The following is a 23,348-nucleotide window of genomic DNA, read 5'->3' as shown; positions in this document are numbered from 1 at the left end:
GTGAGATCCAGTTTCTGTAAGACAGGGAAGAAGCTGCTGGAGTTCCCAGGCCGCTTCATCACAGCGAAAGGGTTCATCTGGGTCCTCCACATCTCTAAGCGCATTAGGGCGAGGAGCAACTGAAGAGCACCCTGCCTAGCATCTCACTTTCTTCTCGCGGGTTTTTCTCTCTTCTCTCCGCCTTTCGAACTCCTCAAAGGAGATTTTCCCTTCCAGGTAGTCGATGAGTTCCGGGCTGAACCCCGACATGTCTGCAAGGTCAGTCTGTTAAGACACCGAACCGGAAGAGCAGCAGCTCCCAGACTCTACCTCACGCCGGGCCGCAGCGAGCAGGGACCCGGCGTCCTTCTGGAAAACTCGCCCGGCCCGCGCCGCACTCGCAGCGGTCGGGTTCCGAGTGCGCACCAGGCCGGAGCCTACTTCCGCCCGCCGGGGGCGGGACCTCGGGGCGGAGTCGCAGCGCGCCCGGCTCGCTCCCGCTGGCTCCCTCGGGCTTCCTGCATTAAGAATATTAGGCAGTTGAAAAAAAATGGACTTTGAAGAGATTTTCTTTAATCTAGCTAATTTCCTTCCATTCTTCACGAAGATGTTTATTTCATTCTCCAGTCCATTTTCTTTTCCGAATGTTTTTTAAATTAGTCTTTGCTGTAGTGACTTTTTTCCCTTAATTTAACCAAACGATTTGCTCTGCCATGTGCATGTTTCACTTTCCAGTTCTCCCGCAATTTACGCATTAAATCCCACCCCTCCAGGACCTTCAATTTCCTCTTTTTCCACGAATCTTCGGACTCTCCCTTTCCTCAGGCTCCTCAGTCTGTAAAGAAGTTCATCTGGGCTTCATGTTCCACTTCTAACTCCCACCCAAGTTTTCTTCTAACAGTCAAATTTGTAGAAAGAACCATATACTAGATATGGTTACCATACACGGTTACCCATTTACTATAGGCCATCTACCGTTTATATAAATTACATACATATCTCAAAATAATCCTTAGAAGTGGATGTTGTTATTGCCATTAATGCCAAAGTCTCTTATCTAATAAGTAGCAGAGTCAGGATTTGAACCCTGGTTTCTCCAAATCCCATACTTGGGATCAGAATGATATACTGCCTGCCCTCAATGGCACTATTTTTCAACTCCTGCACACTCTCGTGATTTGTATTTTACTTTGTATTGTAAATATTTCTCTGCTTATCTCATTCTACAGACACTAGCTGTGAACATCTTGAGAACACCACTACCTGATGTGTGGCTGTAAATCCTACTCTATAGCCTAATAATTTGTGCTCAAAACACATTTGTGATTAAATTGGATGGAATTGAAAGTGCCTTTGGGACTTCGGGCAAAGGAGTTGAAGTATAGGGAATGCAAGTCAATATCAGGTAATTAGAGACAAGTGACAGGTAGCCTATCACCTAGCCATCGATATTAGAATCCAGGTGAGGATAATCAGTGGTAGAATGGCAGAATGAGGGGCTAGGATCTGCAAGAGCCAGATTGCCAGGTGAGAGGAAAAAAATCTCACAATTAGAAATTATCCCCTTTCTCATGAGGAAGGATCCTCAGTGTCTTACCTGGGTATAAAATAGGGAAGGTGAGCAGGGTGGGGTGTGTTAAGGTAATCCACAGAAATCACTTTTAGGGAGATTCTCTCCTAAGTTTCTCCAGGCAGTTAGGGAACTGCATGTAAGAGGAAGTCCTAACTCTGCTAGGGGGAAAAAAAGAATTAAAGTGAGGAGAGATGGTTACCTGACAAGGAAAACACTCTCCTAAGACCCAGATGGCTTAGGCTAGCTTGTTTGGCTTTCTGGAATACGGAAAAACAATTCTGGAGATACGGATTCATGTTGTGAAGAATAGGATAGTTTTTCTGCTATAGAACACCTTAATGATATGAAAGTTCTTTTAGAAGTCAGAATGTAGCACAATATCTTGAAAGTTTAATCCATTTTTCTTTTCCCCAATCCCTTGTAAGTGATTTGATCCCTGGTAAGTCAGAGGCATCATTTCCTTGAAATGAAGTGAAATTGTTATAGCAGTAATGAAAATACTGTCAGAATGATTTTTGAGAATCAAAATGGAAATTCTGAAGGAAGCAGCACATCAAATTTATACCATGGCCATAGAATTAAGAGAGTACAGAGAGAAAAGATGACTCCATTCTTTCTCCCTGTCCAGGGGAGGAGCCAGGATGGTCTATGACCCTTTGGGGAGGCTGTTTTTCTACGAGTCTTTCACTTTTCTGTAGAAGCTTGTGAGAGCTTTCTTCTGGGCTATCTTTTCAAGGATGTTTATAGAACAAATAGCCTTTAAAACAGAAATATTGTCTCCTTCTGGGGCAGGGAGCAAATTTGTTTTCTGACTGGTATAATAAAGATAACATTTTCCTCTGGCGCAGAGGTTGGACATGTTTGCTAGCAGTCCCATCATAATAAGAGTGAGGACTTCCTAAGTTTGGGGTTCCTCACCTTTGGCATGAACCCACTTGTGCCCAGCATACCCTTGCACCCACATTCATATGACCCTCATGACACTTGGGGAATAAGGAGAACTGATGTGAATGTAAAACTCATGCTGCCTGCCACACCATGAATATCAGTCAGTTGTCTCAGACACAGGCATCTCATGTGTCTGCCAGGATTGATGAAAATGCGTAAGGCTGGTGTGTAGCTTACAAGTAGGATAAAACCTCACACTCTTACCAGTTCTAGACCACCCCAGATCTCAGGCAAGGAACAACAGGCCAGGCTCTAGGGAATGGGGTACTCGTTGAAGAGGAGCAGAGTCAGTGTTGAGAAGCTGCCAAGGACTTATATAGAGGAGTACCACGGACTCCTTGAGAGCCTAGAACACCTGCAAAACATTTATTTCAATTGGAGAAAACACTATACTTCTGCTATTTTCTACCAGTTATTCTCGGCCAAGAGTGAAATCACTTCCCCATTGGGCTTTAGGAATGTGTGTAGGAAGGTTTTGATTACCAAAATGATAGGGCAGTGGTGGAGAACTATTAGCATAGGCTGTCTGGGACCAGGTGTACTGAATAGTCACATACAGTGAAGAGCTGGCCTTCCCCAACTGCAAATAGCACTACCATTAAGGAACTCGAGTCAGCGTGAGGTACGGGCTTCCATTGTCAGCTACTGCCAATTATGAGGAATTTTCCAGCTTAAAAATGCATGTCCCTACCCTAAAGCTTTGCAAGCTCATAGCTAAATGCCCCACGCAGATGCCTTTTCTTTTCAAAGGCCCTGAAACACAAGCATGCCCTTTGTGGAGGTCTTGACACCCAGAGCAGGGATGGTGGTGAGAAAGGGAAAACCAGTCACTACTATTTGAATGGAACTCAACAGTGGTGAAACACTCCCTGCCACTCTACCATTTATCTGAATAAGTTCTACTTTTATAAGGAATAGATCAATAATTATATTTTTAAATAGCAAAAAAAAAAAAATCTTGACATTAACTAAAAGCAGCTTCCATTAATGGTATGAAGAACAGCTGAATAGCACATGTTTACTTCAATTCAACAAGTAACTATTGAACACTTGCTACATGCTAGGCATTGTGCTAGGTGCTGAGGAAATAAAGATGAATTAGATATGATCTCTGCTCACAAAGAACTCACAACCCACCAGGGAAAACAGACACATATACAAATAATTACAACAGAACATTTTAAAACAGAAACAGAATCTGTTCTTGCACAAATATTTTATTCTTGACATCCATTATCAATCATCCACCATAAAAGCCACAGTAAACTATTTTGGAATATACACATTAGTGTTATTAGGACACTGATGTTTGCATTCTAGTTCAATGTTCCCTTTGCAGCAATCACAGAGAAAATGATGCAGCTATCCATAAAGATGCAAATGAGAATATGGGAATCAGAATAACTCAGCATGAGCTGGGGTGGGGGTAGGGGATTAGCTGGAAAAGAAGAGAAATCAACTGTTCCACTCCCCCTTCTTGAGGAGGCTGTGTGCAGCAGAGTGAGGGCTGGGGCCTAGCTAGGATATCTGGTGTCCACCTCTGAATGTTTTGGCAAAGAGGATCTCCCAGAGACCTTGACACCTCTTAGAATCCCATGTTTCTTTGCTTTCCATTTCAACTTAATTGTGGTTATTTATCACTTACTCCCATTTGGCATGAGACTAAAACTGTGAGGTCTTTTAATAACATATACTGAAAATGAGAATGCATCTTCCTTTTAGGAAAAAAGAAAAAGACAAATTTTAAACTCAAACCTCTATTACATATAATGAATTGTACCATAGTAAAAATAAGCATGTCCCTTTCAAATAAAAATAGCAATTGGCACAAGGTAATAAATGTAAAAGACAAGTTTTAGAAACAAACTTAAAGAAACTACCTAATTTAGAAGATTATCATCTCTTTTCACTTTGTAGTCTTTTTGTAACTCCTACAAATACATGCAGTGCTCAATGTCAATATTTATGGTTACACGGGGGAAGAACACTCCTAAAATATGCACATATGTCACATAGTTCCAGCTGTTTATATGTAAATCTGGAACTGTAGAATAAAATAATTACAGATTGACAAATAAAAAAGGAGGGGAAAAATCCCACGAAAGTTTAGCTGTGGTTGAATTTTGCTAATGAGAAGCCTCATCTGTAGTTTTAAAATAGCCAGACACCTGAAAAAAATAAGAAAATTTATAATGAAATGTAAAATGAATACATATGATCAACCCAAAGACACCCAAATCAACATATTTCAATGAAAAAACTCTTTTTGTCTTCATTTTCTCATCAGAGATGTTAGGAATGTAGAGCTTGTAATTATAAAATATACTACAAATCAGAAGCTCTGCTTCTTTCACAAAGTTGAATAATTCCTATTATATTACAATTTCACCACCTTTATCAGTTTCCTGTCCTTAAACATTACCTTATTCCATAATCACATGAAAGGATTTATTTGATATTTTCCATGATACTTTCTATGGGGTAGAGATTAGGATCTCCAATTCATAGATCAAGAAACTGAGGCTTACAAACAACTTATCTGCCAAAGTAGGTGCTATGGTGCTATGGTATTAATAACTATTCTCTGTTTTAGTGTCTGATACCCTAGGGCCTAAATGTGAAAAATAGTCAAGGGAAAACCTCATTCACATCTTTCTGTTTATTCCATTTTATTTTTCATTTTAGACAGTATTCAAGTGCATATTCCACATGGTAAATTACATATTTTTAGAATAACAATCATTTTTTAATTGTCACATTTAATAGAACTAATAATGAAAACCCTTTCAGAAACACAACCAAGTACAACAGTGGTATGCTTTCTTACAATTTCATCCATGCACTTGTGGAAGAATGGGAAAAGATTTTAATTATGATTTCATTTCCTTTATTATTCAGCTAAACAAAAAGCTAATGGATTAGAATCATAATGTATTTGCTTGGAATGCACCCTACCTGTTCCTTTAAAAATGGTAGGTATTTATTCGATAGCAATGCAAGAAATAAGAATATAATTCAAATCTTAAACATAAATTTTTAATTTTTTCCTACGAGAAAAATGACACCCTTACTAGTAGTCTACCTTTTTTTTCTCAGTGAGGAAGTTCAAGCTCAAATATATGCATAATACTTTCTCCCAAAAAGAATCATTCTTTTAACTTTTACATCCATTCAATCCAACTGCTCAATTCGACACATTTCTTTATGTATGATTCCCTACATAACTTAGCTATATGACCTGGTCTGAAAAAAGCTATAGGTAGGAGTGCTGCTCTATTATCAATTTAACAATCCCATTAAGAGTGATAATCCTATTATTTTAATATATTTCTCTCTAGAAAATTATGCCTAAAAAATCATAAAAATCATAAATGTAGGAGGGACAGTCAGAACCACAAAAAAAAAATCATAACTATTTCTTTTTTTAAAAACCAGACCATTAAATACCTGATCCAAATCCAACTATTTAACAGTGATGAGTATACTCAAAACCTGAGCACTTATTTCTGTGAGGAAATACAATCATTTTTCAAATAAATACTCCTAAAATCTCTACTATATGGCTGAGTTGTATGTTTACACAGATCCTGGGAATAAAGAGATAACTTTTACCTGAGCTCAGAAAAAACTTTCAGCCTTTGAGGTAGTTTAGAAAGGAATTTTCTGCTCTTCATAATCTGCAAATGCAGAAGCAATAAGCTCTGATTGGAGAGAGAGAGATCTGGGATTCTCATTCACCGTGAAAGTATTTGGAAACCTCCCAAGATCAAGACCTTTGCCTTTAAAATATGCCTGAAGGCTTCTGAAAAACTAAAGAAAGAAAGAAAGAAAATGTTCATTGCCATATGTAAGTGAAACACCCAAAATACTCAAAAGTGAACCTCAAAGGTGAATATTTTTTTCTTTTCTTTTCTCCTTGAGTTGACATTAAGGCTAATTTAGGAGGCAGGAGGTTGAAAATCTAGAAACAGAAGTAGAAACTTCAGCAACTTCTCCTCCTTACTGCCTCTTCTTTCTGACATTTCGACCCTCAACAAGATAATTCACCGTTCTTAGTGAAAATTAGGGGAGCTGGAGGAGAAACATCAATTATTGTGAATCACTTCCAAGTACTGAGGTCAGAAATGCAACTGAACTGCATAATGATCATCTCTGCGTCTCCTCTCCCTGAAGGTGAGATTCCAGTCGCTGCCTTCTCCAATAGTTTCTTTTCAGACACGGGTTTTTCAGATTTCCATTAGGAAATGAACACAGAGAAGCTGTGCAAAGTGCTATTTGTTTGATTGTTTTAATCCTAAATTGTTATATTTCACATAATTTTCTTTAAAAAACTATATTTTGAAATAGTCCTGTCAACATGTTTATTGTATTAATATTTGGCAGGTTTTTAAAAGAGGATTTTAACTGATCTTTTGAATTCTATTTTTTAGATAACTGTATGTTGAAAATATGCCTAGTAAATTGATAACCATGAAGGGTCAACTTTCAATTTTTGCAATTGAGCTTTACAAGTGCTGGTTATATGATGATCTATCTGTTTTTATCATCAGTTCAATCTAAGCTGTGCAAAAAGCAATTCCCTGTTATGCTCTTGATTTTGTGTATGTATTAGAAATCAAGGTTATAAAGTCAATGTGTATATAAGATCATTTACAAATGTAACGGGCTGTGTGTGTATAAGATTATTTCTAAATATAAATTTGTTTCTCCTTACAGAAACAAATGTAAATTGGCCAGAGAAACAATAGGACACCAGCCACTAGGCTAAGCAAGACCCTGGTCTGCTCCTACTGGGAAATCTTCACAACCCTTGGGAGCCCCTCTCCACTGTGCTCTGAAATGCAGAGTCCATAAATCCAGAGAGATGCAGTTCTGCTCTGCAGCCCAGCACGCCCCAGGTGGGAGTTCTTACCAGATCTCGGTTTCTGGGGTTGTTCAGTGGCTTCCATTTATCATTTCTCAGTGTGGCTCCATGCACATGCCCAAGGAGCACCAGGGTAACACACAGCAGCCAGAGGGGTGCTTGGGACATGGTGGAGTGAAGCCGAGGGAAAGGAGGGGTCAGGGGACTGTCGACGGTCACTGAGAGAGGTAGAGAGGCGGGAGAGTAAGAGGAAACATCTGTAAAGGGAGACAAGGAAGGAGAAATAGTATATTGGTTCACCTAAATTTTGTAGCCGTCTTTTTTTCCAGATTCACTTGCAAATGAGGGCCCCCAAATCCAATTGATTAGCGTAAAGTAGCTGTAATGATGAGAACGTTACACAGTGATAAGCAAAGCAATTATGAACATAACCTAGACAGTGTGAGTACGTTTTCTCATCTTTAAAAAAATGCACTTTGTTGTTTCCAAAGAAAGTGCAATTTTTTAAAGAACAAAAAATAAAACTTTAAATTATTTTTAAGTCTTAAGACAGCAGTCTTAAAAGAAAGAAAGAAAGAAAGAAAGAAAGAAAGAAAGAAAGAAAGAAAGAAAGAAAGAAAGAAAAAAAGAAAGAAAGAAAGAAAGAAAGAAAGAAAGAAAGAAAGAAAGAAAGAAAGAAAATTACTTCAGATACCCTGAACTGAGAAATAACACCTTACACACACATCTGAGACAGACAGACAGACACAGACCACACCAGTGTGAGTAGACACTGTCTTCCTCCCCAAGGTGTGACAGGGAAACCGAAACACAAAGGGCTAATAAAGCTTACCAGGAGTCTGGGTTTAGCTGGCCTTTGTAGGTGACCCTGCCTACAATCTGCAAGGCGATCCACAGGTACTTATAACCAGTGGTTCGGCTGCCGGGCTAGTCATTGACGTGAGCAGGGGGAGTTAAAAACGATTCCATTTTCATCCATGGCACAAAGACTCTTGCGAGTCAGATCTTCAAGCTTCTTCAGGAGTAACACGGAACCTCTTTGTCTTATAAATGCAGCAGCCGTTCCTTGAACTGCTGAACATTTTATGTGGATTTTATAAAACTCACAAGGTACATCCGCACCACAAAGTGGTTTCCTCCTTTTTCACTTTTAAGAGAAAGTATATACACAGCAGCTGGGAAGATGATGATGATGATCCCACTTAATAGAATTCTCTTTTGGAGATATCAGTTGTTAAAATGAACAGCAATTTTTTGTACAGGAAATTCTATTGCAAGAGACAAAATTGTTCTTTCTTGACCCACATCTTGTATTTTTTTCTCAGAATCTCAAGAAGCATTACATGTTCTAAACCATGGCATGGTTTATCATAATACTCCTTCAAAAATAAGCAAGAAAACAGCATGTGTTTCGTAGAAAAAAGAAAAATTACTATACCTACAGCATTCCTTGCTGAATAAATGCCATCTGTGGAAAATGGTAGGGCCAGGAAACTGGACTTGATGCGTTGTGATGTTTCTTTGGTTCCAGTAATTTGGAACAAAATTCAGGATGAGTTTTTTTTTTTTTTTGAGACAGAGTCTTGCTCTGTTGCCCAGGCTAGAGTGCCGTGGCGTCAGCCTAGCTCACAGCAACCTCAAACTCCTGGGCTTTAGCAATCCTCTTGCCTCAGCCTCCCGAGGAGCTGGGACTACAGGCATGTGTCACCATGCCTGGCTAATTTTTTCTATATATATTTTTAGCTGTCCATATAATTCCTTTCTATTTTTAGTAGAGACAGGGTCTCGCTCTTGCTTAGGCTGGTCTCAAACTCCTGACCTTGAGCGATCCTCCTGCCTCAGCCTCCTAGAGTGTACGATTACAGGCATGAGCCACCGCGCCTGGCCGGGATGAGCTCTTCATTGAGAAGGGTGGTGATCCAGACTAGAAATTAGAATGCCTGGCTATGGTCTCAGCCTTGCCATCTTGACCTTGGGCAAGTCACTAAGACCTTCATAATTTGTTCATTTCCTTTGTTCATTCAGTCAACAAACTTTTATGGAGTGCTTACCATGTGCCAGGCACTGCACTAGGCTTTGAGGATAAAATGCTAAGAATAATAAATGCGGTCTCTGCCCTCATTAAACAGACAGATTAGTGGGCAAGACAAATATTAATCAAATCGTTATATAACAAAATATATAAATATAAGTGATCATTTCTATGAAAAGAAAGCGAGTACTATGACGGTATTAAAACGGGGGAATCTGATTAGTCTCAGGGGTCAGGGAAGGCTTCTGTGAGCAAGTGACCTTACATCTGGTCGATTGACTAGGAGATACCTAGGCAATCTGTGGAAGACAGGGAGAAGAGTCTCCAACAAGGTGAACAACTGTCCTAGCCCCTGTGGCTGAAAAGGAACATGGCCCGTTACGTGAAAGCAACTGGAAGTTTGTGTGCCAGGAGTAGAGGGAGCAAGCTGGGGGCCTGAAGCGAGATGGGGCTGGAGAGGTATTCAGATCATAATCTCTCTGCTGCAAACAATACTAAGTGATTGAAGGGGTTTTAAGCATCCAAGTGACTTGATCAGACTTGCATTTTTAAAAGATTATTTTGGTTTTATTGGGGAGGAGAGATTGAGCTAGAAAAGAGGGACGTGTGAAGCCAGTTAGGTGACCATTGCAGTAGCCCAGGCAGGAAAAGATGTTAATTCGGACTAGGACGGCGGTAGCACAGATGCAGAGATGTGGCTGAACCCGAGAGAAATTTAGAAGAGATTGGTAATGTACTGGATGCTATGGCAGGGGGCAGAGGTAAGGGGAAGGGAGTTTCAAAACCAATCCCTAGGTCTCTGGATTATGCAGCTGAGTGGATTACAATGCCATTCACTGAGATATCAAGCACAGGTACAGAGGAATGAAGATGATGATTCTATTTGGAATGTGTTGAGTTTGGGCCTAGATTTGTGTAGACCTCAGGTTTCAAAAGGGATAAGAAATGTATGAATAAGAATTCTATGAAAGGGTTCTGAGATGATCCTGGGTTCACTGCTACCCAGGATCATCTCAGAACCCTTTCATAGAATTCTTATTCATACATTTCTTATCCCTTTTGAAGTGCAGATTTAAACTTTAAATTCTCTCTGAAGATTTTGGGCCTCCTCAGATTTATATGGCCCAAAGTATTTCTGGGACATTTGGGGCAGTGGTAGGGTGAAAATACCCCCCCGCCTCCGCCAAAGACATCAAGCGCTAATGCTTGTAAATGTTATCTTATTTGAAAAAAGGGTCTTTGCATATGTGATTAAGTTAAGGCTCTTGATATGAGGAGATTATCTTACATTATCTGGTTGTGCCCTCAATGTAATCAATTTGATCTCTTGTCCTTTAGTAAAAAGAGCAGGGGGAGATTTCGGAGACATACAGAGGGGAAGGTGATGTGAGCACAGAGCAGAGAGAGATTTGACAGTGCTGGCCTGGAGACTGTGGTGATGTGGCCACAAACCAAGGAAAGCTGGCAGCCAACAGAAGGTGGAAAAGGAAAGGAACAAATTATTCCCTAGAGTCTGGGGATGGGGAGCATAGCCCAGCCTATACCTTGGATTTTGGCACAGTGGTACTGATTTCAGACTCCTGGCCTCCAAAACTGTAAGAGAATACATTTCTGTAGTTTGAAGTCATCCAGTTTTTGGTAATTTGTTACAAACAGCCATAGGAACAGAACATAGGGGATGTTGAGATGTCAGGCCAGTCACGAAGGAAAAAGACCCATGACTCACCACAACTGCTTTATGTCCTACTGAACATGCTGCACTGTAGACAGACCTAGAAGCTGGATCCAAATTCTTTACTCCCTTTTGAGGAAGGTTGAGCTGCTTCTGTCATTCAACTCACAATACAAAATGGATTTGGGTTGAAATGTCTATTATGAACCTGGGATTTTACGTGAGTAAAACTATAATTTAATGTCTTTTTGATACAAAAGGGAGAAAAGTGTCTATGTCAGACTATTAAATTAGATCAGACCCTCTCCATGAGTCACATAATTTTGTAATGGACCACATATTTTAGTCCATTAATAATGTTACTTAAGTATTTGGAAGAGATACCATTCTTAAAATATAACTTAAATTTCCAGGTACATATTTTTGTACACTAAAGGGAGTAGTTTCAGAGAAGAGAAAAAATGAGGACAATTCAGATGGGTATTTCTTTGGATACTGCAGGGCATAATTGGGCAAATGATTCTTTTTCTTAGTGCTATTCATCAATTGTGAGCTCTAAAATAGAACCAGTAAGGTTTTATCCTAAGGGAAAGAAAACACCAAATAAAACCAAAAATAACCCTCCTAAAAATGATGATTAGTTCCTAGCATTCTGGTAGTGCTTTAGATGCATAAAACTGTATCCAATTATTTTAAACAAAATAGAATAAATAGAAAACCTTTACTAAAAAGTGCTTTCTGTAAGTCTGGCTCTGGGAAAATGCATGAGAAATTTCAATAGCAGAGATTATTTCATCTGAATCCTCCAAAAATAATATGCTCTCAAGTCCCAGTGGAGACATTCTAGGTTTCTACTAAAAATATTACCTGCTGTCTTCCACTTTTGAAACTGGGTTAATTAATGTTTTATTATTGAGTTGTAGAAGTTTTTTTATATATTCTGAAAAAGTCCTTTGTCAGAGATATGTTTCTCTATCTATGGTTTGCTTGTTAACGATGTCTTTGGTGAGCAGAAGTCTTTAATTTTGATGAAGTATAATTTATCAACTTTTTATATCATTGTTGCTTTCTTTATTCTAAGTACCTTTGCTCACCATTATATTACAACCTATTCCCCTATATTTTTTATGTAGCTTTAAAGTTTAATTTTTACATTTAGATCTATGGCTTATCTCAAATAAATTTTTGTGCATGATGTGAGGAAGAGTCAAGGTTTATTTTTCCCTATATGTATATTGTTATTCCAGCACTATATGTTGAAAAAACTTTTCTTTTTCTTTCTATTCTTTGCCAATGTCACACTATCTTGATTACTGTAGCTTTTAAGTAAGTTTTGAAATCAAGTAGTGAGATTATTTTCAAAATTTTATGACTATTCACAATTTTTTCATTTTTCCACATAAATTTTAGAATCAGCTTGTAGATGTTTAGAAAAATAGCCTGCTGGGATTTTGCTTGAGTTTGCATTTAACCTACATATCATTTTAGAGAAAATTGATATCTTAACAATAGTGAGTCTACCAATCAATGAATATAGCATCTCTCTTAATTTATATTAGGGATTTTAACATTTCTCTAAGCAATAGTTTGCAGTTTTTGATGTAGAAGATTTGACATATTTTAATTTATTCCTAAGTATCTTATTTCTATAATAATAGAAATGGCATTTTATAAAATTTATTTTACAATTGTTTGGTGTTTGTATATAGAAGTAGAATGTTTTTTGTATATTGACCTTCTATTCTGTGATCTTGCTATATTCAATTATTATTTCTAGTAGTTGATTTCTACACTTTTGAGGAGTTTCAAAATAAACAATATATCATTTGCAAATGGAAAAACGTTTACCTCTTCCTCTCTGATTTTTATGCCCTTTTCCCCCTTGATTTTATTTCACTGGCTAGGATCTCTAGTACGCTGTTGAGTAGGATTGATGAGAGCACACAACCATGCATTATTCTTGATCTTCAGAGTAAAGCATTCAGTATTTTGCCATTAAATATGATGTAATCTATAGATATTTTGTTAGATGCAATTATCCTTTATTCTTAATTTGTTGAGGTTTAAATATCTTGAACAGATGTCAAATTTTGTCAAATGCTTTTTCTATATCTATCCAGGTGATCATGTTTTTTTCCTTTTTTTCTGTAAATATAAATTACATTGATTTTAAAAATATTAAGTTAATGTTGCATTCCTGAAATAAATCTCACTTGATCATGATATAGTATCCTTTTTATATATAGCTACATTTGATTTACTCACATTTTGTTAAGGACTATCACATTTATATTAATAAGAAATATATATAACTTTCTGGTTTTGTAATTTTTTTGTCATGCTTTGGTATCAGGCCATACTTGCCTCATAAAATGATTTGGAAAGTGGCCCCTTCTATTTTGTGAAATAGTTGAACAACATTGGTGTTACCCAATGTTCAACAGAATTAAAAGTTCAAAGAATTCACCATTGAAATCATCTGGGCCTGGACTGTGTGTGTGTGTGTGTGTGTGTGTGTGTGTGTGTGTGTGTGTGTGTGTGTGTGTGTGTGTAGGAGGGGTTTTTGTCTTTTAAGACAGGTTTATTGATATATAACTTACATATCCTTTGTAGTGAACAGTTCTATACATTTTAATAAATCCATATAGTTGTATAACCACCACTACAATCAAGATTTAGACCATTTCCATCACTCCTGAAAGTTCCCTGATGCCCCTTTAGAATGAATCCCCCGTAACCCTCATCTGTTTTCTGTCTCTACAGTTTTCCTTCTCCTGACAGTCATATAAATGGAATCATACAGCATTGCATCTTTCACTTAGCATAAAGCATTTGAGATTCAGCATTACTTCTCCTATCAGCTATTCATTCCTTTTTTTTTCTTTTTTTGGCCAATATTCATTTTATAGATGTGCCACATTTTTCTACCCATGTACTAGTTGACAGACACTTGGGTTGCCTCCAGTTTGTGGAAATTAATGAAGCTGCTGTAAGTATCTACAGATAGGTCTTTGTGTGGACATCTGTTTTCAATTCTTTTGAGTCAATAAATATACAGGAGTGGTATTGCTGGTTCATATGATAAGTGTATGTTTAACTTTATAAGAAACTGCCAAACTGTTTTCCAAAGTGACCTACCATTTTACATTCCCACCAGCAATGTATGAGAATCTAGTTGTTTAAAAATCTGGTATGCCAGTTTTTGAAAATTTATATTTTAGGCATGTGGTTTTAATTTGCAGTTTTCTAGTAGCTATGCTAAACATCTTTCTTTTTTTGTTGTTTTCTGTTTGTTTGTTTTCTGAGACAGGGTCTTGCTATGTCACCCAGGCTGGAGTGCAGTGGCATCATCACAGCTCATTGCAACCTCAAACTCCTGGGCTCAAGCAATTCTCCCACCTTAGCCTCTCGAGTAGCTGGGACTACAGTCTCGCACCACCACGCCCAGCTAATTTTTAAATTTTTTGTAGAGGTGAGGGTCTTACTATATTGCTCAGGCTGGTCTCAAATTCCTGATCTCAAGCAATCCTCCAACCCCAGCCTTCCAAAGTGCTGGGATTACAGGGATGAGCCACAGTACTCAGCCTAAGCATTTTTCCATGTGTTTATTTTGCCATCCATATATCTTCTCTGGTGAAGTGTCTCTAGGTATTTTGTCTATTTTTCATTTTTTATTGAGATCTGAGAATTCTTTATATATTTAGATACAAGTTCTTTATCATATATGTTTGGTTTTCTCCTGTCTATAAATTGTCTTGCCATTTTCTTAACATTGTCTTTTGAAGAAGTTTATATTTTTGATGGAGTCCAATTTATTAATTTTTTCTTTTATTGTTTGGGCTTTGGAGCTAACTTAAATTTTTTAATTTCTCCATTGGCATTTTAGCTATACTTCTTTGTATTATTATTTTAATGGTTAATTTAGGAATTATAATATGTAAACTCATACAAATGGATAACCACAAGTAATAATCCTTTGGAATTAGCTAAGGTTAAGTGAGAAAAATAACTTTTTTTCAATTATTTCTGAAAGTTTTTCTAAATATATTAATCTTCTTAGTATATATTTGGAACACAATATTTATCATGTAAAATTCCCACATATACAAAAGTAAAAAGAATAGAATAATGCAAGTCCCTGTACTTATCACTCAGCTTCAATAATTATCAACAGAGCCAATTTTGTTACAGACATAATTGCTTTTTAAGTCAGGATTTTCGAGAATCTTGAGTCACTGTTATGATCATTCACTTAAAAATATTTAACAAACTTCTATTATACAAAATATAATTGCTAAATGTGGCAATACAAAAAGGCATAGGGAAAGAAACATGATCCCTGCTAGCTAAAAGCAGATAATCTATTTGGAGAAACAGCATGATTTGGTGGCATTTCAGAGTCAAATTTACCCATGTTCAGAACTTAGCTGAAGTCATCCTACTTTGCAGTGTTAGGAATTAGAAATAATACACATGAAAGGACTAGGATAGCCTCTGACACATAGCAGGTGCTAAATAAATGTCAATTATTAACAAATGTATACAAAGAGTATATAAAACCTAATGTGATGATTCCCATAGGGTATGGAACTGTGACAAGAAAGAGAGAGAAGTAGAGACAAGATCAGTCCTGACTGTGCCCTGGTAGACTTCTATGGAGAGAATTTCAACAGCAGAGATGTGGGGGGAAGTTCTTGAGCAAAGGCAGAGAAGTAGCAAAAGGGAGGAGATACTGAAAGGAGATACAGTAGTCCACTATGCTAGTGTTGCAAACCTTGCTCCTCGCTTCCTTTTATCCCTTGCTATGGACTGACTTGTGTTCCCTCAAATTTGTATGTTGAAGCCCTAACCGACGATGTGACTGAATGTGGAGATAGGGCTCATAAGGCGGTAATTAAAGTTAAATGAGATTGTAAGAGCCCTGATCCGATAAGCTTAGTATCCTTACAAGAGGCCCCAGAAAGCTTGGGCTCTTCGCCATTTCTTTCTCTTTCCCTGCTATGTGAGGACACAGAGAGATGATGTCTGTCTACAAGCCAGGAACAGGGCCCTCACCAGAAACCAAATCAACTGGCACCTTGATCTTGGAATTCCCAGTCTCCAGAAGAACTGTCAGAAATAAATTTGTTGTTTAAGCCATCCCATCTCTGGTATTCTGTTATAGCAACCTGAGCAGATGGGATGGTGTAAGGGAAAATGCATTTGTATAGGCAACAGGTTTCTTAGGCCAAACTAAAATGACCGACTCAGTGTTTTTTCCAGCCTGGCCCCTTGGCTAGCCGGCCTTCCTGGGTGGCATGAGTCAACATACGCATGTAACCAAGGTGTTATCTCCTATGTGAAACCATGTGATCACGCTTTCCCATGGCATGCTGCCACTATTGTTCAGAGCCATATATAAGCGCTTGCCATGTTTTTGGCCATGCTTTTTGCCACTGCTCCATTCCCCGCCTGCCCCCCCCGCCCCCCCCCCCGATAAAGAGCATGTCTTACCTGCCTGCTGCCACTCACCTTGTTTTCCAATTTCCGAAGACTGGGCTGGAGCATGTGCTAGCCACAGAGTATCTTCCTCACAAACGGCTTAAACCTGCAGTCTCCAAACCCAGGTCAAAGACCCGTACCATCTGTGGCCTGTTAGGAGCCAGGCTACACAGCAAGAAGTGAACAGTGGGCAAGCAAGAGAAATTTCATCTGTATTTACAGAAGCTCTCCATCACTGAATAAGTTCCACCTCCTCTCAGATCAGCAGCTGCATTACATTCTCATAGGAGTGCAAACCCTACTGTGAACTGTGCATGTGAGGGATCTAGGTTACATGCTCCTTATGAGAATCTAATACCTGATGATCTGAGGTGGAGCTGAGGTGGTGATGCTAGTGCTGGGGAGAGTCTGCAAAAACAGATTATCATCAGCAGAGAGGTTTGGCTGCACAATAAAGGTAATGAGCTTGAATCATCCCCAAACCACATCTCCCTACTCCAGTCCGTGGAAAAATTGTCTTCCATGAAACCGGTCCCTGGTGCCAAAAAGGTTGGGGACCACTGCTGTAAAGTATGTTCATATTAACACACGATCAACAAAAAAAGACTCAATCATCTTGCTTTATACATTTAACATTTTGTATCATTCTGACCAAGAAAGAACTATAGAAGGTTAAGAGTAAAGCAGCTGAAAGGATCTAGGGATTAGAGCATAAGATTCAACTAAAACAATCAAGCCCTTTTCACTTTGGAACTACAAAGGTTTAGTGAGAAGCTTCTTGAAGAGGAAACTTTATGATTCATCTGTTTTCATTCCCTGCTGAAATAGCAGCAATGGACATGGTGGGCATTACAGAGACCGTTGTCCCTAAGAAGGTGGTATAGGATTGGGGTGGTGGGGAGAGAGAGAAGGGAGTTGACTTTTTATAAAAGATTTTGACCTACCAGAGAAAAATTAAAAGGAATTTAAGAAAGGAACTGGTTTGCCCTTTTTAGAAAAAGTTTGCAATATTGTTGCATTTTAGGTAGGAATATATAACATTTAGTGTATTTATAAATCTTTGATCTATTTTCCCCCAATTTTTATTGTGGTAAAATACACATAAAACTTACCATCTTAACCGTTTTTAAGTGTATAGTTCAGTGACATTAAATGCATTCACATTGTGCAACCATCACCACTGTCTACCTGCATGATTCTTTGCATCTTTAAAACTCACAACCGTACCCATTAAATAATAATTCCCCACTCCTCTCTCTCAACCACCATTCTACTTTGTTTTTGTGATTTTAATAAAACAAATTTAGTTATATTTATAAATTGTAGATCTACAGAATACCATAAAGCGAAATGTGTTTTGGACACTCTCCAGACTTTTTTGATTACACACTCTTATTGTTAAAAGTTTGAACATTCCCTCATATACATACTACAACTCTACTAATATGTAAATAGAATATTTAGAAGGTCATGATAAAGATATATTTTAAAATATTTTGCTAATTATAATAGCTTCATATGATTAATAGCTAATATTTCAAGGCACAATATGTATCTAGGACAATAGAGGATATAAGTTGACTTTTCAAATAATCTTGGTAATTTTTAATAGGGAGGGATGACATTAAATTATCAGGTATGATTACATTATCATTTTTAATTCCAAACGAAGCTGACAAAGAATTGTCAGCACTGATATTTTCTTTGGTTAGTTTGTGCTTGCATTACTACTATTATTTTCAACCTGTGGTTTCTTGAAAGAAGTTGTTTTTAAGCTGCTTTCAATTTGTGATAGGTTAAAACTAGATAACATAATAAATAATAATCCATGAGTTATTTAACTGGCTCACATACAACTAGGATGTAATAATATGCTTAAAGTGAACAAATAAATGAACAAACTAATAGGGTGCTCTGTCATCCTATGTGCTATAGAATTCCCACTCTTCTCTCAAGGTGTATCTCATACACTATGTGCAGCCATCTTTGATAAAGGGTGAACATGTGACAGCATTAATGTCAATCCATTTATAAAATATTGGTGACCTAATTTGTTAAAGACATGAAAATGAATTATGTTTTCCTCTCACATCCCAATATGTTTTCTTATACACCACTTAGGATGTACACATCCCTGTTTGGAGAAACTTAGTTGGGGATATATCATGTAAACACTTTGAAGTTGTCTTTTTTCTCCCCAGCTTTACTGGGGAATATTAACAAAAATCATATAACTGTAAGGTATGCAACATGTTTTGACACATGTAAACATTGTAAAATGATTACTACAATCAAGCTAATTAACATATCCATCACTTCACTTAGTTACTGTGTGTTGAGAACATTTAAGATTTACTTTTTTAGCACATTTCAAATGTACAGTATTGACTATATGGTCATTCTAATGGGTATGAAGTGGTATCTTGTGATTTTGATTTGCATTTTCCTGATGATTCATTGTGTTGAGTATTCTTTTCACAGAACTGTTGCCTATTTGTATGTTTGCTTTTGAGAAATGTCTATTCATGTTCTTTGCCCATTTTTAAATCAGGTGATTTTTTTTTTTTTTTTTTTTTGCTATGGAGTTAAGTTCCTTATGTGTTTTGGATATTAACCCATTATCAGATATATGGCTTGCAAATACGCTCTCCCATCCCACAGGTTGTCTGTCTTTTCACTCTGTTGATTATTTCTTTTGCTGTGTAGAAGTGAGGTTGTCTTTGACAGGTTTTTAACATCTTTGTATACTTACATTATCCTGAAAACAAAAATGAGGTTTCTGGATCAGGAACTGACTCTTCTTAAGTACAATGGAGGGACTGGAGAATGGGTTTTATGAATTTCCATTTTGTTCTCTCTTCATCTTGTTGCCATACCTTAAAAGTTTATTGTTCCAGAGAGACTATATAATGCAGTAAGATGTTTAGGTACCAAATGCAACTAACTGAAGTCCTTGATCAGAAATATATGCTGTGATTCAACTTTGAATAAAAATAAATAAATCATAAGAAAACTAAAAGGTATAAGCAATTTCTTTTAATAAAAACTTCTAGACCATATTTTGGGGTTTGTAGAGACTTCCTTTTCACCTATACTTTGTCGTTCCAGCAGACATTCATTGAGTACATACTGTACCAGAAACCATGCCAGACACAATTTACATACAGCTTCTCTTTTCATTATCCAAAAAAACCCTTAGAGGGAAGATTATTATTTCTACAATTACAAGAAATGAAGTAGGCCTAGAGAAACTAAGCAATTTGCCTATAGTAGAATTTAGACCAGATTATTCAAGAAATAGAGTTCTTCCAGTGAAGACCTGCAATATGTAATAATATTAGTTCACTTCCTAATCTGTCAAAATCTTTCTGACCATATTTGTGATTCCTCTTACCTTGAAAAAAAATTATTTCCAATGATCTTCCCACAACCTTCTTTGTTATTCTATCCTACAGAGATTTCATCCAACTCTATGACTTCAATGTTATATTCACCAAGTCAGACAGACTTGCTCCCTCAGTTCCATATGTAAGTATCTGAATCAATGGCAGTACATTTAGTCTCTCTGAGTCTGTATACTCATCAGTAAATGGCAGCTAGTAGTATCCATCTTACAAACCCTGAGTGAGGATTAAGTGAGATAATGTGTCACATGTACCTGACACAGAGTAGGTTCTTCAGAAATGATAGATACTTTCTTCCCAGCTCTCCAAACTCTAGTCTTCACCAAACTAGACAAGCCAAGTTTTAACCTATCATTGAAATTTAACCATATAATTTTCTCCCTAATTACCATCTCTTTAGTTTCCAAATTTTTATTAAATCCTTCCAATTACACAAGGGTTTAAAATCTTTGCATTTGGACTTCTCACTTGCCTACTACATTCAAGTAGTTTGCTAAGCCCTAAACAGTCCAACTCTTTAGGGTCACCCTTTTGGCTCCCACCCTGGTTTAGACTATCTTTACTATTATTCCAAATTTTACAGCAGCTTCATAAGTGGTTTCCCTCATCTCACGTGCGTTCTACCCTACGTATTACATTCCCATTAGTTTTTTTTTTTTAACGGCTTTTTAATATTATCTTTTTTCTAAAATGTTTTAATCTTTACCAATGTTCTACAGCAGCGGTCTCCAACCTTTTTGGCACCAGGGGCCGGTTTCATGGAAGACAATTTTTCCACCGAACGGGGGTGGGTGGGGCTGCGGGGGGGGGGAGGCGGAGCTCAGGCGGTGACGCGAGCGATGGGGAGCCGCTATAATACAGACGAAGCTTCGCTTGCTCGCCCACTCACCTTCCGCCTTCCTGCAGTGCACGCCTTTCCTAGGTTTCATAGAAGACAATTGGTCCACGGAGTGGGGCAGTGGTTGCAGGGGAGGGTGCGGCGCGGAGCTCGGGCTGAGATGCGCAGCCGGTTCCTAAGAGAACACGGACTGTACCCGGTGCGGTCTGAGCGTTACAGAACTATTCCATACTGAAAAATAAGATGATTTACATTTATGAATATTCAAATGAGCATGTAACTCTGCAAAACCTGAAGCTTTCATTTACTCAGTATACTGATTTAAGTACATGTAGAAAGTCTATGGAACTTAACACTTTTCCAAACATATTCAAAAGAAAATTACTAGAAGCATTTTTAAAAGCTCAGTTTGACTTTAACATAATTTTATTTGAGTTAGTCGTTATTCTTGACTCACATCCAACATGCAATTACATTCTATTAACCACAGTAAAATGCTCCGGCTCATTTGATATGGCAAGCTGGTCTACTCTTCCTTAATTTCAGGCTATATCCAAATTCTGACCGTTCAAAACAAATAAGACAGAATGAATCCACCTCTAATCAGACTCTCTCTCTCTCTCTCTCTCTCTCTCTCACTCACACACACACACACACATACACACACATGCAAAACAACCAGGGGTGGGAGAGTTGTTTTTTTCTCTTTTTAAGAGCTGTTTAAAATTCAATCAATGAATTGAGGGGCTTTTCTTTCACCAAAACATTTTCTATCTAATTCATCAGCTCTTTGAATTAAAGCTATGGAATAAAATATTAAGCATAGCAATTATAATAAAAGACTTTAGTTCCATGTTATGGGTGGTATGCAGACTTCTAAAATGGCCCCCAAGATTTACACCCCCCTGGTATACACACACACCTTATATAATCCCTTCCCCCTGACTGTGGGTGGAACCTGAATATAATGGAAATACGATTGTTGCCTTTCATGGCAAAAATGATTTGGCAGATATAATTTTTTTTTTTTTTTTTAATTTCAGCTCATCATGGGGGTACATAAGTTTAGGTCATATACATTGTCCATGTCCTGGCAGATATAATTAAGGTTGACTTTGAGTGAACCAAAACAGAAATTGTATCAGTGGACATAGGCTATTCACTTGAGCCCTCTAAATCTGAGTCTACAAGTCAGAGATAGAGGAAGTTCAAGAGATTCAAACTGTGGAATTCTCCTGCTGGTCTTGAAGGAACAAACTGCCATGTTATGAAGGGCTATGAGGTAGGGCGTGGCACCGGAGTTCAAGAGTCCCCAGTCAACAGCCTGCTAGAACACAGAGACCTCAGCCCTACGACCACAAGAAAGTGAATTCTGCCAATAATCTGAATGAGCCTCACATGAGATAGCAGCCCTGTCCAACCCATTGATTTCAGAAGTGTGAGACTTTGAGCAGGGAACCCAGTTGGGCTATGCCCAGGCTTCTCATAAATCGTGAGCAAATAAATAGGTTTTGTTTTAAGCTGTTAACATTGAATATGCTATGCTATATATATACACATACACATGTGTATATATAAGAGAATTGTTTGTGTTTGTATATATACACACATATATAGGAAAGGGAGTGAAGAAGAAAACGAATTGAAAAGACAGAAAAACTAGTGAGAAAGACCCATGAGATTTTCATGTTGTATATTCAATAGATTCCAAATTGAAGTGGTTTCATTCAAGATAATCCTCTAGGTATTCAAAGAAAATATTAAAGTTTTTAATTATATGTTTCTTATCCTTAAAAACTGACTTCTTTGGGTATACTTAATAATATACAGAATGTTAGTTCAGGTAGATAATTCATAAATGCTCACATATTTAGGAGTGTTGGTTAAAAGTTTGGAAGATATTAATCCCTCGAATTATATCCTATCCCATTTTACCACTCCCATCCTCATTCTATAATAAAGTTGGAATCTGTACTAAACTCTGAAATTATTCAGTGTTTCTTTTGGCATCTTGTAATCTTAAAGAGTCTTTCTAGTTGTTTCTAGGAGTCCTAGCAGATTAATTTTACTGACTAAGGTAGTGTTCACCAAACCTGTTTGAGAATTACTTTTGGGGCACTTGTTAAAACAGAATCACAGGCCTCTCCCCTAAAGATCAAATCCCTGGGGCGACCTGGAAATCTGTTTACAATGTCTAAATTATTCTTATCTTACTAAGCTGGGAAACTGGGCACCCAGGAGTATATCAAGTTAGCATAAGCAAAGTAGAAAGCGTGGTCTCTGAGAGAAAAATAACCATACAATTCCTTAAAATAGAATGTCAGTCATAAAATGGCCACAAAAATCCACGTGGGAAGGTACAAAATACAAAGTTGGAAAATACTAGAATTTATTTTGCTTCCAATATTTACCTGGGATGTGTCTTGTCCCATGCTTAGGCATTCTAATTTCTGAAACGCTAGACATGTTGGAAAGAAATCATTTTTAAAGAGTTTTTTCCAAGATGGTAGTGTGGAGAGTATGTGAACTGATAAGCAATTGTTGTACTACATGCGCT

At 37.6% G+C, this 23,348-nt stretch overlaps 3 protein-coding genes across 5 annotated transcripts in view; 1 reads left to right on the top strand and 2 right to left on the bottom strand.

Annotated features, from left to right (window-relative positions):
* Positions 1 to 338, top strand: part of CCDC150 (coiled-coil domain containing 150) — a 108,014-nt gene extending 107,676 nt beyond the window's left edge. For both annotated transcript variants that reach the window (XR_006736786.1, XR_006736785.1), the window contains one exon: positions 217 to 338. The gene's annotated coding sequence lies outside the window, so the exon portion shown is untranslated. The remainder of the gene's footprint in view (positions 1 to 216) is intronic.
* The window catches only part of GTF3C3 (general transcription factor IIIC subunit 3), a 31,100-nt gene extending 30,681 nt beyond the window's left edge, over positions 1 to 419 (bottom strand). The window contains exon 1 of the mRNA XM_045558977.1: positions 148 to 419. Within this exon, the coding sequence (XP_045414933.1) occupies positions 148 to 249 (102 nt within the window). The 5' untranslated portion in view covers positions 250 to 419. The remainder of the gene's footprint in view (positions 1 to 147) is intronic.
* A 3,290-nt stretch (positions 420 to 3,709) lies between these two features.
* Positions 3,710 to 16,728, bottom strand: C8H2orf66 (chromosome 8 C2orf66 homolog). Of its 2 annotated transcripts, none has more exons than XM_045558968.1 (4): positions 16,580 to 16,728; positions 7,413 to 7,621; positions 6,113 to 6,310; positions 3,710 to 4,668 (listed from the first exon to the last, which is right to left on the bottom strand). In XM_045558968.1, exons 2-3 carry the CDS (start codon positions 7,530 to 7,532, stop codon positions 6,149 to 6,151), a joined length of 282 nt encoding a protein of 93 aa, XP_045414924.1. In that variant the 5' UTR covers positions 7,533 to 7,621; positions 16,580 to 16,728; the 3' UTR covers positions 3,710 to 4,668; positions 6,113 to 6,148. The 2 variants fall into 2 exon arrangements, with proteins under 2 accessions (XP_045414924.1, XP_045414925.1); XM_045558969.1 differs by lacking the exon at positions 16,580 to 16,728 and adding an exon at positions 8,197 to 8,202.
* Positions 16,729 to 23,348: the final 6,620 nt, after the last annotated feature.

Source organism: Lemur catta, chromosome 8 (assembly GCF_020740605.2).
Source record: "Lemur catta isolate mLemCat1 chromosome 8, mLemCat1.pri, whole genome shotgun sequence".
NCBI lineage: Eukaryota > Metazoa > Chordata > Mammalia > Primates > Lemuridae > Lemur > Lemur catta.
This window is presented reverse-complemented; position numbering and strand designations above follow the sequence as displayed.

Coding starts and splice junctions, on each gene's coding strand:
- C8H2orf66 (XM_045558968.1), bottom strand. CDS start 7,532: ATGTCCCAAGCACCCCTCTGGCTGCTGTGTGTTACCCTGGTGCTCCTT. Junction 6,311..7,412: donor ACCCCAGAAACCGAGATCTG/GTAAGAACTCCC, acceptor TTCTTTCTTTAG/TTTTTCAGAAGCCTTCAGGC.